Here is a 13,425-nt window from a genome sequence, read left to right as displayed (position 1 = left end):
TTCCTGTTTTCAAATTTGAATTAAGTTAAATTTAGGTTTTGTTGTGTAAAGTGTTCTAAAATAATCTTTCAGCCACGGAAACAAAGAAGTATTTTCCTGCCGAGGAATAAAACTGGCAGTGGATTGGTTTTTGGAAAGAGGCCACAGAGATATCACTGTTTTTGTTCCTGCTTGGAGAAAAGAGCAGTCCCGGCCTGATGCTCTCATAACAGGTAAGCCCATTGGCTCTGTCCTTAGTTTCCAGGAGTATCCCGCACTGCCCCCTCTGTCACTGCACATTGTGCCAACCTGTTTCTGTTTCCTCAGACTACGTGATGGCCACATGGCCTTGGGTGGACAATTAACTTTAATTTTCAAACCATCTGATTATGTTAAACAGTAAGCCTTGCTACATAAGCTGAGTTTTTGTTTTGTTTGAATTTTGAAACTTTTTACTTCAAATTTTGTGAAATTCTGACCTTTAGAGACATGCTAGGTGTCAGGAGATTTAGATTCAAATTCTGCCTTTGCCATTTACTAGCCATAGGTCCAATAGACAGAACCTCTTTGGACCACAATTTTCTCATCTACTATAAAAATTAGATTAGATGACAATCAAATTATAATGACTGCAGATCAAAAAATATCTGAGACTCAGGATATGCTGTTTGGTACCAGGTGGAAGGAAACGCTCTGTCCCAATAAAGTATCTGTGTTTTGCATTATTCTGTAATTTCTAAATGTCTGAGTTTCAGCCAAAAATGTCCACTGTGCCTGCTAATTATTGTTGCTGAACATTTTGCTCAAGTTAAGTGATTCTCGCTCCTCTGCACCTCCAGCATTAGCAAAAACTGAGGACCTGGGTGAAGAAAATACACTTCACACCCAAAAACAAATGGACCACTTACCATTTACCTGAAGTCTCATTTTAAGACTTTATTCTTATCTATAATCCTTAAATCCTTAAGAATAGATAGGTAAGTTATGGTGGGGAGTCCAGAGCCAAGGAATCAGACCGTGGCCTGTGGAAACTGTAAAATGGGGGAGGCAGGCATAATTCAGCCAGTAGTACCAAGACATTGGATAACTCTTTGAGAAAAATATACATATTTACATCTCTATCTTACATCATATGACAGTTAATTCCAGATGGTAGAAGAATTAATTGTCATAAACTTAAACCATTAAGAGACTTATGTAAGTAGTCTTTGAATGGCTGGGGAGAACTATCTAAATTTAAAATTTTTTTAAAGAAATTACGAAGGAAAAGATAGTTTTAATTGCATCAAAATTTAAACTTCTGTATTTGGAAAACTTTCTTAAAAATGAGAAATCTTTTTATTTGACTAAGAAAAAAATACAACCAGTAAACACAGAACCCATGTTCTTAGCATATAAGGAGCTCATATGCATTGATAAGAGTTTTTTTAATATATAAATGGTACTAGGGGAGGAATAGACAGCTTGCAGAAGAAAGCAAGTGCCAAATAAGAGGAAAAGGGTTCATCTCATTAGCAATTAAAGAAATGTAAATTTAAGCAGAGTCCACACAAAGATTTCTGACCACAAAGACATTTAGTGCAATATTATAATAGAAAGCAATGGAACCAAATCATACATTCTTTAAAAGAATGGTTCAGGTAACCAGTTGCTCATCGATTAGAGCTTTGGTCTGTGGATTGAAAGGTCTCAGGTTTGATTCTGGTCAAGGGCACGTACCTGGGTTTGCAGGCTGGATCCCGCTGGGGCATGTGAGAAGGCAACCAATCCATGTGTCTCTCTCACATCGATGTTTCTCTCTCTCTGTCTCTGCCCCTCCTTTCCACTTTCTCTAAAAATCAATGGGGAAAAAATATCCTTGGGTGAGGATTAACACAAAAATAAAGTAAAATAAAAGAATGGTTCAATAAATTAGTATATTTTGATAGAAGTACACTTTTACACACAAGGCAGGTTTTATTATTGTGTTTGTGTGTGTATACACACATATACATACATATGTACATATATAAACAACGGAGAGAAAAAGTACAAGAAAATGACTAGAAGGAAATATGCCCAAATATTAACAGTAATTGAACTGAAAAGAAACAAACAATATTTAAACATGACTGGCAAGCTTCCTTTTTTTTTTTTTTTTTTTTTTTTTTTTTTTTTTTTTGCTTGGGTCACCTGATGGCAAGCTTCTTGAGCATAGAAAGAATATGAGATCAAGAAGCGAAAAAGACTGCCCAGCTGGTGTGGCTCAGTGGTTGAACGTCAACCTATGAACCAGAAGGTCATGGTTTGATTCCTGGTCAGGCACATGCCAAGGTTGCGGGCTAAATCCCTAGTGTGGGGTGTGCAGGAGGCAGCCGATCAATGATTCCCTCTCATCATTGATGTTTCTATCTCTCCCTCCCTCTCCCTTCCTCTCTGAAATCAATAAATATATACTTTTCTTAAAAAGAAGGGAAAGGATAATACACAGTGTGGGTTGCACCTAAGTTTAGCTTTTGAAACACCAGCATGATGCGTCTGGAACCCTTCTGGAACCTTTCAGTTGACTCTCTGAAATGCACACACGAACTGTCAGAGGTTGGATATTTCCTCCAGGATAACCATCCTCCTGACTAAAACTGGGAATTGAATAGTCCAAGATTTCTCACGGTAGCAAAAAAAATAAATAAATAAACCTGATAAATATTTTTAAGTCCTCAGCTATAGATTCAGACCAGCTCTTTTGCCAGTCTTCCATTGATTTTATCAAATATTTAACAAGCAAGTACTCAGCTATGACTCAGGTACTATGCTAGGAACTAGAGATTCCATTAACTTACTGGCTATACTTACCCAATATTTAAGTTAGGGTTACTTGACCTAACTAGTTGTCATCTAATCAGTTATCACTAATTACCATCCTAGTTAATGTCATGTTTTTCTCGTTAGCTATTAAGGAAACAAGATGATGGCCACCACCCTTGTTCCTTCAGTCACTCTGGTGAGGATCCAGGCATATCTTATGTGACTAAACACGCCTACAAATAAAGTACAGTGGCTTATTCACGAACATAGACAGTAAATAAACTAGAAGACCTCTGAATGTACATGGTTAAGTAGCTCATGTATTTGTTTGCAGACATTATCTACTGATGTGCTGAGTGCTGGTGGAAACAGAGATCAATGAGACAGGGCAGAAAATAATTCTAAGGTGACAGATCTTCTAGTTGAAACTAGGCTCTTAATTTTGGTTTTCTGTTACTTTTAAGAGAGCAACAATTACATATGTCTATTAAACAACATTAAGCAAAAAAACACAGGGTTCATTGAGAGCTTTCTAGGCACCATGCTAAGTGCTTCTACGCATAGTAACTCACTGGTCCTCAGAGCCCACCAGCTGCGTTTGAAGACACAAAGAAACAGGCGCAGTAGGACCGATGCCATATACATAAAGCAGCAGAACCTGAGAGTTAGCCTTACCACATTTCTTCCACTCCTCTGCTGCTTTTCTAAACCAAAGTTCTGATCTCAGTGAATTTTATCAGGAGCATCATGAAATTTATATGCCAGTCTCAGAGCTAGTTGACCCATATTGCTCTTCCATCCCCACTGCCCTCATATTTTGCTCGTCCTTCTGTTGTGGCAATTACAACCCTTGTTACTAGTTTACATGTTTACCCAATCCAGTACCTAAGACCTCCTGGAGGGGAGGTCATTCTTAATCTTGGTGGCCATTAACACCTAGCATAGTATATGCCATCGAGTAGGCATGTAGTGATTGTCTGCTGAAGAGATAGAAGTTTTAAAAATTAGTAACTCCAGTTAATTCACAAGTTGTTCAGTCATGTTTAAGTTTTATGCTTTTAATTTTTCTTAACTTTTAAACGTTTTTGAACTTTTAAACGTTTTATATTTTTTAAGTTCATTTGAGGGGGACTATTTTTAAAGCTTTATTAGAAATCCTGAAGGAAAAATATTGGGAGTTACAAATTTGCTACATCCATTAACTGTAAAATAATAATCCCTAATGAAAGGGTTACATATATCCAGTTTGTCTTATAAAAGCCCACATTGTGTGAAGTTGCTATAGGTGTTACATATGTATTTATTCCTGAAATTCTACCCTGCAGATCAAGAGATTCTTCGTAAATTAGAGAAGGAGAAAATCCTGGTGTTTACTCCGTCCCGGCGAGTCCAGGGCAGGCGCGTGGTGTGCTACGATGACAGGTTCATCGTGAAGCTGGCTTTCGAGTCCGACGGAATAATTGTGTCCAATGATAACTACAGGGATTTGGCTAATGAGAAACCAGAGTGGAAGAAGTTCATAGATGAGCGATTATTAATGTATTCATTTGTCAATGACAAGTGAGTAAAACCATTTACTTACAAGTAATACTGCTTTCCTGAATTATGGTGATGAAAAGCTATTAAACATTGAAGCATATGTTAAAAAGACAAAGCATAAAATCTGTATTTGTAAAATGGAATATGCATACAGAAAAATGACTAAAATGCAACACATAAGTGGAAATTAATTGTATTAAGATTGTAGGATTGAGTGTCTTCTATTTTTAAACTTTTAATGTTGCCATATTGTTCTTATATTAATATTTGCTAAGTGTTACTACTCAGCCATGTTGACACCCCCTTAAGAGTTCATAAATTATTCACATTTTATGGGTAAATACTTGGTTTCTTTCAAGTTCAAACAATAACTTAACTAGTAGCAGAACTTTGCAGTCATAACTGCTTTTCATTATGCACACTATGAATTCTTGCTTCCATTGGACAATAGGTCCAAAATAATGTTTATTTTCTTAAGACATTTTCTACATCAGCTGAGAAGCACCTTAGGAGAGTGGGAAGGGAATGGACTATGTGGAGTTAGACATCTTGGCTGCGCATGTGAACTTAGATGAAAGTAACTTCATTATGTAAGCCCGAATTAGAAAAGTGTATTAACCCCCAAAGCAGCGCGGATGCTGCAGGGATCCTGTTAGCATGAAACGAAATGACATGTGCACAGATTCTGACATGCGAGGCATCATTAGCTGCCGTCCTCCGTCAGTCTATACTTCATCTCCCTTCTCTTCCTCAGCGGCCTCTCGTCGCTCCCCACCTGTTTATACTGCTTCACAGCATTGATGGTTATAAAACTCTCCTAAAATGTCCTTGGGATTGTTTTCTAAAATCCTTACAAATTCCCAAGATTGAGAGGAAGGAAGAAATAATTGGAACATGTTTCACTCAAAGCTTATTTGAATTAAAACAAATATGAGTTTAGCCTGAAACATTTTAATTTTGTTATTATCAAGAGAACTTAGTACACTAATATTTTTATCCTATAAATGTTGAATCAAAGTATTTGGATTAAAATTGAAAAAATACCTTAGAGTAATAAATCTTTACACTACCTTTAGAATTAAATGATCAACTTCCTACTTAAGTATAATTTTGTATTTTACTCGTGACAGGTTCATGCCCCCTGATGACCCTCTTGGCAGGCACGGTCCGAGCCTGGACAATTTTCTGAGGAAGAAACCTATTGTTCCCGAACACAAGAAGCAGCCTTGCCCATATGGTAACTTGCTTTATGAGTATTTAATATCTGCCTTTAGAGCAGAATATCTTGTTAAATTTTTAATAATCATTTTTAATTTTGGATGGGATAGTGTTAGTTCTTTTGTTTGTAATTAAACTTAAGAAAACATTCTAACCATGAAAAAGTAATTATTTTTACCTAATTGGCTTCAATGTAAATGCATCTCCCAAAACTCAGTTCCAAAAATTCAGTTCCTTCTACATGAAGTTTTCAGCTAGATCAAAATTTGGAGTTCTTACATCTAGATACACATCAGATTAGAATGGCTTTATCACATTACAGTAGTGCTCTTTTTTTCCCAGAATGCCCTACCTTATTATAAAGTCACCCTGGAAGAGAATGGGTAGGTCGGAGTTGAGGACACAGGGTGTTAACCCAAAACTCTGGAGGTGACTATTAGTCATTCGGCCAGCTTCTTAGTGCTGTTAATGGAGGGGAGACTGCAGGTGGCATTTCTCAGAAGTGAGGCGCACTCGGTGTGCCTCCGTTTCTGCCTTTGTTTCTTTCACTAGTCCCAGTCGTAGTGCCGGGCTGAGCGCTGGGGGCCTGGGCAGGCTCCTTCGCCTAATTAGTCTTCGTCTTTGCAGGAAAGAAGTGCACCTATGGGCACAAGTGCAAATATTATCATCCGGAACGGGGCAGTCAGCCCCAGCGGTCAGTGGCCGATGAACTTCGTGCCATGTCCAGAAACACGGCTGCCAAGACTGCAAACGAAGGAGGACTGGTGAAAAGCAACAGCGTCCCCTGCAGCACCAAGGCTGACGGCTCTGCCGACGGCAAGCGAGGCGCCCCAAAGAGGCAGTCGGACCCCAGCATCAGGACTCAGGCCTACCCAGACCTAGAGGAAAAGCTTCCCACCAAAAACAAATTGGAAACCAGGTCTGTACCCTCCCTAGTGAGTATACCGGCTACTTCTACTGCAAAACCCCAAAGCACTACATCTTTAAGCAATGGCCTTCCATCTGGAGTTCATTTCCCACCTCAGGATCAAAGACCACAGGGACAATATCCTCCAATAATGATGACAACCAAAAATCATGGAACGCCAATGCCTTATGAACAGTACCCCAAATGTGACTCCCCTGTTGACATTGGGTATTATTCCATGTTGAATGCATATTCAAATCTGAGTATCTCAGGCCCACGAAGTCCTGAAAGGCGTTTTTCCTTGGACACAGATTATAGGATCAGCTCTGTAGCCTCTGACTGCAGCAGTGACGGGAGCATGAGCTGTGGGAGCAGTGACTCGTACGTGGGCTACAACGACCGGTCCTACGTCAGTTCTCCAGACCCACAACTAGAAGAGAACTTCAAGTGTCAGCATATGTACCCTCACAGCCGCCTTAATTCCCAACCCTTCCTGCAGAATTTCCACGACCCCTTAACCAGAGTGCAAAGTTACAGTCACGAAGAACCAAAGTACCATCACAAGCCTCCTCTTCCACATCTGGCTATGCATCTGCAGCATCCAGCTGTGGGAGCCCGGTCCAGTTGTCCTGGCGAGTACCCCTCTCCTCCGAGTTCAGCACACAAGGCACCACACCTGGGGCGGTCCTTGGTGGCCACGAGACTAGACAGCATTTCTGACTCTCGGCTGTATGACAGTTCCCCTTCAAGACAGAGAAAGCCTTACTCCCGCCAGGAGGGGCTGGGGAGCTGGGACAGGCAGGGGTACGGGGTTGACGCGTATGGCTATCGGCAGACCTACTCCTTGCCTGACAGCTCCACTCAGCCGTGCTATGAGCAGTTCACCTTCCAGAGCCTCCCTGAGCAGCAGGAGCCCACCTGGCGAATACCGTACTGCGGGCTGCCTCAGGATCCCCCAAGGTATCCGGACAACCGAGAGAAGATTTATATCAACTTGTGCAACATCTTCCCACCTGACCTTGTGAGAATTGTCATGAAAAGGAACCCTCACGTGACAGATGCCCAGCAGCTAGCCGCAGCCATTTTAGTGGAGAAATCGCAGCTGGGCTATTGAAAGATGATGCATCTTTGTGGTGTTTAGTAGTTTTTTGTTCAGCTCAAATGCTGAGGGAGGTTTGCTACAATAGCACATGTGATCTCCTTCTCAGCAAGGAGGTTATATAGTATCCATTTATGTGAAATACTGTATCATGGAATCTGTATGTATAGCCCCACATAGTGGAAGTATCACGGGATTGCTTTACATTCAAACGTTTTTTTAACATTTCCTTTTTAAAGCTATATCCTTGGCTGGAAATTTTTCCAGTTTGATTTATTAGAAGTGATCTTTGATATTAATCTTTGGTGCATCAGGGGTTTATATGCAGCACTTTTTATCCTTATTTCATGTTTTATTAACTTGGTGTTTCTCTATCAATTGCAAGCAATTACAATACCTTCAGAATGTTGAACATTTGACTAAACCTAGCAAACTATTTTTTCAAGCCAAGCTTAATTGAATCTTTTACAGCTTTTTAAGTTATTTTTATTTGGGGAAAGTGGGCTTCTTTGTGCTATAATCATTATTTATAGAAACAAAGATATACTACAGCACTGAGTATATTTTAAACAAATGTAAGTTACCAGTTTATGTTGAAATGGGTAACAGTATATACTAGAATGATTTACAATATGGCACTTTTTATTGTTTTATTTTTGTTCAGATTTTTTAGTCTGTTACATAATTAGTTAATTTAATATGGCAGATTTAAAGGAAAGCAGATGCAATCAATGGGAAAAAAAATGTTTCCATTTTTATTTTATGAATAAGGCAAAAGCCGTAACTGTTACAGTTTAGAGCTTTGCTATCCAGCTGTGATGTGCTTCTAGATAGTAGAAATGGAATTGAATTCCTAGATTTTCATTGACCTGTATTTTTAATGTGTTTGTCTTTTTGTTTGGGGGCACAACAATACTGGATAAAGTAACCCTTTCGCAGTACTTGCCTGTTTTTAATGAATCTAATTATTCTCAATGCAACTTTTATATTTAATATACTCTCTAGCTTTCCTGCTGTTTATCAAGGCTGGCCTGAGGTGGTTTTATGTGTTGAGAATATGCAACACTTATTGATACTGCACTATGGAAATGGCGATGGAGGAGTTGTAAATGGTAACTTAACATTTTTGTAAGATACTGTATATTTTCCATTTTCCTGAAGGTTGTTTTATGGGGGGGGGGGGCTATTATATTATTAAGGCCAGATTCTTGCCACAAATAGTGTAGTTTTAGATACAGACTAAAGTCTGTTTTAGTATTAGTAAGGGATATTTCTGGTTTCAAAGTCATGGGTTTTGCTAGATGCTAATTCATTTTCATCGGTTAGAAGGTAGATACTGCAATCAATGGCAGACAGTTGTGTGATTGGCATGACTTCCCTGTTGCCTCCAGTGTTTGAATTTTCCGTAGTGTGATGACTCGTTCCGATCTGTGTCCTCAGTCTGCCGGGATGCCCTGGGTGTTCTGATTACTCCACATGCTACAGTTCGAAGTAAAGCCCTGAAAAACCAGAAAGTACCTTTTACTGTTGATACAAATTGTATCTTTTTAACTATAAGAACTTTTTGATTTGTAGATCTAGTTAAAACACAAAAGTGTAACATGATTAGACTTTTGGGCAACATTTTATCCCTTATTTAAATACAAATTTTTTACGTAAAATTGAGGTCTAGAATAGGGTAGAAAATTAAAGTAACAATTTAGGTAAATAAAAGTGTCTGTCCTAGTTTTATATAATATATTAAAGTATATTAAATAAATTTATTGGCATTTTCTTTCTCCTAAAACATCTAGTGTGAACTTAAAATAAAGGTAAAATGCTGCCTGAAAATAATGTCCAAGCACCTTTGACTAGGATAACATTTTCACTACTTGTGTGACACTGTGTGTTGCATGAAGTAGGGTTTGGGTATACAGTAAATGCTTCTAAAAGGCATTGTGCATATTGACATATCCAATAATCTGAACCGTGTTCAGCAAACTTAATTCAGGAAAGTGGTGTTCTACACAGTCATTGCTGTTGTTGTTGAAGCAAGTGTGGCTGTCATCTGTAACTAGAAAGAATACGGAGGAAGCCGCACACCATTCTGGGTGGTGTCTGCCTGAGCGCCCCACTCGCCTGTGAACCTGTTCTCCTTATTTCATGGGTCACTATCTGTAGGACAAGCTTAAATGTAGAGGCGAAACCAGTGCCAAAAATAGGGTTACAAATGCATAGTACCTTTTATTTTAGTCATATTCCAAGTCTTTTTTTTTTTTAAGTGTGAAATCACTTTTAAAATGTACATGTTGTTTTTGCTTCCATTTTCTTAACTTTAGTATCTTAGTTGTTTGGAGATTCTGGCAAACATGACTAAATTTATTTAAGTGAGATTTTAGGTGAAATGTATATCACACTTTAATTTTGCCTTCTAGATGTTTTTAGTTAACAATCTGGTTGCTTCGTGGATTTTAGACTGTGGGGGTTGGGGGGCTTGCCTCGCCTGTCCTGAGTGGAGAGCTCTGAGCTGCCCACACTGGAACCCTTCGGTGTGACTGCAAGTTAAGATACAGGCATTTTCTTATGACAAGAGGACAATTTGCCGCCCCATCCTCCCCCCTTTTATTGAAGCACCAGTGTTGCTTTCAGAGCTTAAGAATCAGGTATTTGGCAGACTTTAGATACATCCAGTTCTTAATTATCTAAAGCAATATGTAAAAGGATCCACCATTTAAATAAGCCCATAGCTGAATCCAAACCTTTAATTTAGCCAAAACTTTTACCTTAATCATATCTTTTACCAGACTCGCTAATAAATAAGAGAGGTGGTTAGTAAGTAGTGAAGCTGCCAGGAGAAAGGATTCCGATTGGAATTTTCTGAGAATTGACTGTACTTTACACAGTAATGAGCCAGTTCATTGTTTCTGTGTCTTAGCACAAAGGGAATAGTACCCAGCTGGCCAAGAACTGGCCCTTCGTATTTCCTCCTTTCTCGCATGTGATAGGTAAGTTTTCAGGCTCCTTGTATGGCCTCTGTATCCCTATAGAGTTTGTATTGACTTAACATTGGAAAGAAATGCAAACCAGTATAAAATATTTGATGCTGGTAGAAACCAGAACTTTGTGTTTTCATGAGAATTCATTTATAAGCATATGTAATATAACTAAAAAGAATGTTTATATATATACATACTTGTTATGAAGTATTAACAATGGGAGGGTGTTAGAATTTTGATGGCTAACTTTTCCTTCGTTGAACTGTGTTTCCTTGATCTGTGCATGCCCAAGTCTGGAGTCCAGGTGACCAATGATGAGATGTGGAAACACTTGAATGGAAAGTGACTCTTCACTGGTTTTATTTCTGGTATTTTTAAAGACTTATTTTGATAATTTTAATAGAGTGTGTAACTTTAAAACACATGCAAGAAAAACTTTAAAGTAGTATTGATTACACAGATAATTATTTAACATGCCTTTTATGGATGTATCTATATGTATATAGATAGTAATATATTTATAAAACAAATACACTTTATGTTTAGCTGTCAGTTTGTGGTAGGTGGGAGGGTGTGTGTGTGTGTGTGTGTGTGTGTGTGTGTGTGTTCAACTTCCTTCTTCAAGATGAAATAAGATGCACAGTTTTTTGGCCATTCTGTTAGTGTATGGCCCACCCATGTTATTATCATCCAACTCTCAGAGCATTCCAAAGTGACCGGAAGTCAAACAGGTCATAGCCATAGGGAATGCTTATGTTCAAAATACATTAAACATGGGAGCCCGGCTAGGATGTTGGCTTCCTAAGTATATACCAACAGATACAATTAAGTATAAAGTACATGAACCGTATACATGCATTAGAAGAGAGAACGGGTGTTGAAGTAGAGGAACATCATTAATTTAGTCTGGGAAACCCCCTAGGGCCAAGGTTGACACATTTTTTTCTATAAAGGATTGGACAGTAAATAATTCAGGCTTTGAAAATGAATCATATGGTCTCTATAAACTACTTACCTCTGCCCCTGCAGCATGAAATTAGCCACAGACAATACATAAGTGAGCCAGTGTGGCTGTGTGCAAAGAAAACTTAATTTACAGGAACAAGCAGTCATTCAGATTTGGCCTGTGGGCCCCAGTTTGCTGATCTCTGCCCTACAGGGAGAAAACAGACATGTTAAGCATTAGATCCTGATATATGTTAAGAAATAATTGTATTTCAGTTGACATAGAAAGAAAATCATTTATGAATGATCTTCAAAAGGAGAATGTGACACAGTCATATTAAAGCATCTTAATTCATTTATGTATCCTACCAGCTCATACCCATTATTTATTAGTGAGACTTCTTATGTTTAACCACCAAAAAAAAGCATTCTGTAAAAAGATATTTTAATAAGTATTGAAATTTTTTCATGAACTTTATATTTCTATTGATAAATGGGACTCCCTACCTACCTTTTGTTTCTTAAAGGGCCTCGTGGACCAAAAATTCTGTTGTATTTTGAAAATTAGCATATAATTAACCACAAAATATTTTAAAGACTGCATTTATCAGTTACATTTTTCTGCTGGTTTCTGACTTCTAAAAATTGACAGATAGGCCCTTCTTTAAATATAGTTTTAAAGAAGATAAATATATGGTAATTTCATATACTATAGCTTTATTCTATTCTGTAAGGTTACAAATTGTGACTAGTATAATGATAGCTAAAAAGTGAATGCATTTACTGTATTGGTGTCTCTATAAGAAACAGAGTGTATCGCTGCTTTCGCTGTCCGAACCTTTGGTGTAGATTTTGTTAAAGATGCCTTGGGACAGCCCTTGGTGAATGGTATTCTTAACGTGATCATGTGTAATTTTAAACTCATTGGACGCACACCCTGCGGAGCATGTTCATTCAGTGTTTTATAACTCGTTACATCAGTCACATCATTTCCATTAGTCTTGAACATTGCAATCCACTTAAGTAGTCATAAAATTTCTTTTAAGATTGGAATACAACTCAAGCTTTTAAAAGCAACTGGTCACTTAATATTTTTACTTTAATGTGTCTATTAACCTGCTTTTTACTTCCATTACAGTAATACTGTTGTGTGTTCGGAGTGGCTTTTCCCCAAAGTCCTTCATCTTACAGATTTAAAAACAACGTAAAGTTTTGACGATTAGCAATTCAGTAAATGTCTGCGCATATTTTAATTGTTTATAAAATTTGTAAAGTTCCACTTTCTAAACCATGTACCCAGTTTGCCGATTTTCCATCCGGATATTTCAGATGAATAACAAGTGGTTGTACATGAAAGCTTTTGAACCCGTTCCTAACGCAGCTTGTGTCTCAAGGGAAAAGGACATTGAAGCAATGGTTTACTTTTGTAAAGAACATGTTTTAGATTTCCTTAGATGTTTTGAAATTATAAATTTCCTAGCTGATACAAAACACCCACAAACATGCGGGCTTCTGCAGACGGACACACAGCGTTGCGAGTGAGCCAGGTTACTGAGTTGGTCTTTCCTTTGCCAAAGCGTAGTTGTTTGCTCACAGCAGTTTCCGATCTGATCCTTGAAACTTTTCTTATAGGAAAATAAGGCAGAGAACATCCTTAGAACAACCATTTGATCAACTGATGTGATTTCTGTTTATCCTATGTCTGTTCTGTGTGTTTCTGTAATGGAATTTTTACAACTCCAAAAAGCAGTATTTTAGACCTACTGGAAATCGTATCAAAACGGCTATGTGATTCTGCCTCTGAGAAAAAATAATTAAAAAATTCATTTTTCTTACGGTGGTTTGTTTTTGTTTCGTGAAGAAATGGACCTCATGCAGCAGCACAGGTGCTGTGAGCATCAAGGCACCCTTCCCTGGCCCCACCCACCGCAGCCGGTGGTTACTGACATGAGTCTCTGCAGATCAGCCCACGTTCAGTG

General features: G+C 38.2%; 1 protein-coding gene across 2 annotated transcripts in view; it reads left to right on the top strand.

Annotated features, from left to right (window-relative positions):
* The window catches only part of ZC3H12C (zinc finger CCCH-type containing 12C), a 62,685-nt gene extending 49,404 nt beyond the window's left edge, over window positions 1–13,281 (top strand). For both annotated transcript variants that reach the window (XM_079789251.1, XM_079789252.1), the window contains 4 exons: window positions 73–212; window positions 4,089–4,323; window positions 5,433–5,539; window positions 6,148–13,281. In XM_079789251.1, coding sequence (XP_079645377.1) covers window positions 73–212; window positions 4,089–4,323; window positions 5,433–5,539; window positions 6,148–7,541 — 1,876 coding nt within the window. In that variant the 3' untranslated portion in view covers window positions 7,542–13,281. The remainder of the gene's footprint in view (window positions 1–72; window positions 213–4,088; window positions 4,324–5,432; window positions 5,540–6,147) is intronic.
* The last annotated feature ends 144 nt before the right edge of the window (window positions 13,282–13,425 follow it).

Source organism: Cnephaeus nilssonii (assembly GCF_951640355.1).
Source record: "Cnephaeus nilssonii genome assembly, chromosome: 13".
In the NCBI taxonomy this organism is placed as follows: Eukaryota; Metazoa; Chordata; class Mammalia; order Chiroptera; family Vespertilionidae; genus Cnephaeus; species Cnephaeus nilssonii.
The sequence above is the reverse complement of the archived record's forward strand: the minus strand, read 5'-3'. Positions and strand labels throughout refer to the sequence as shown.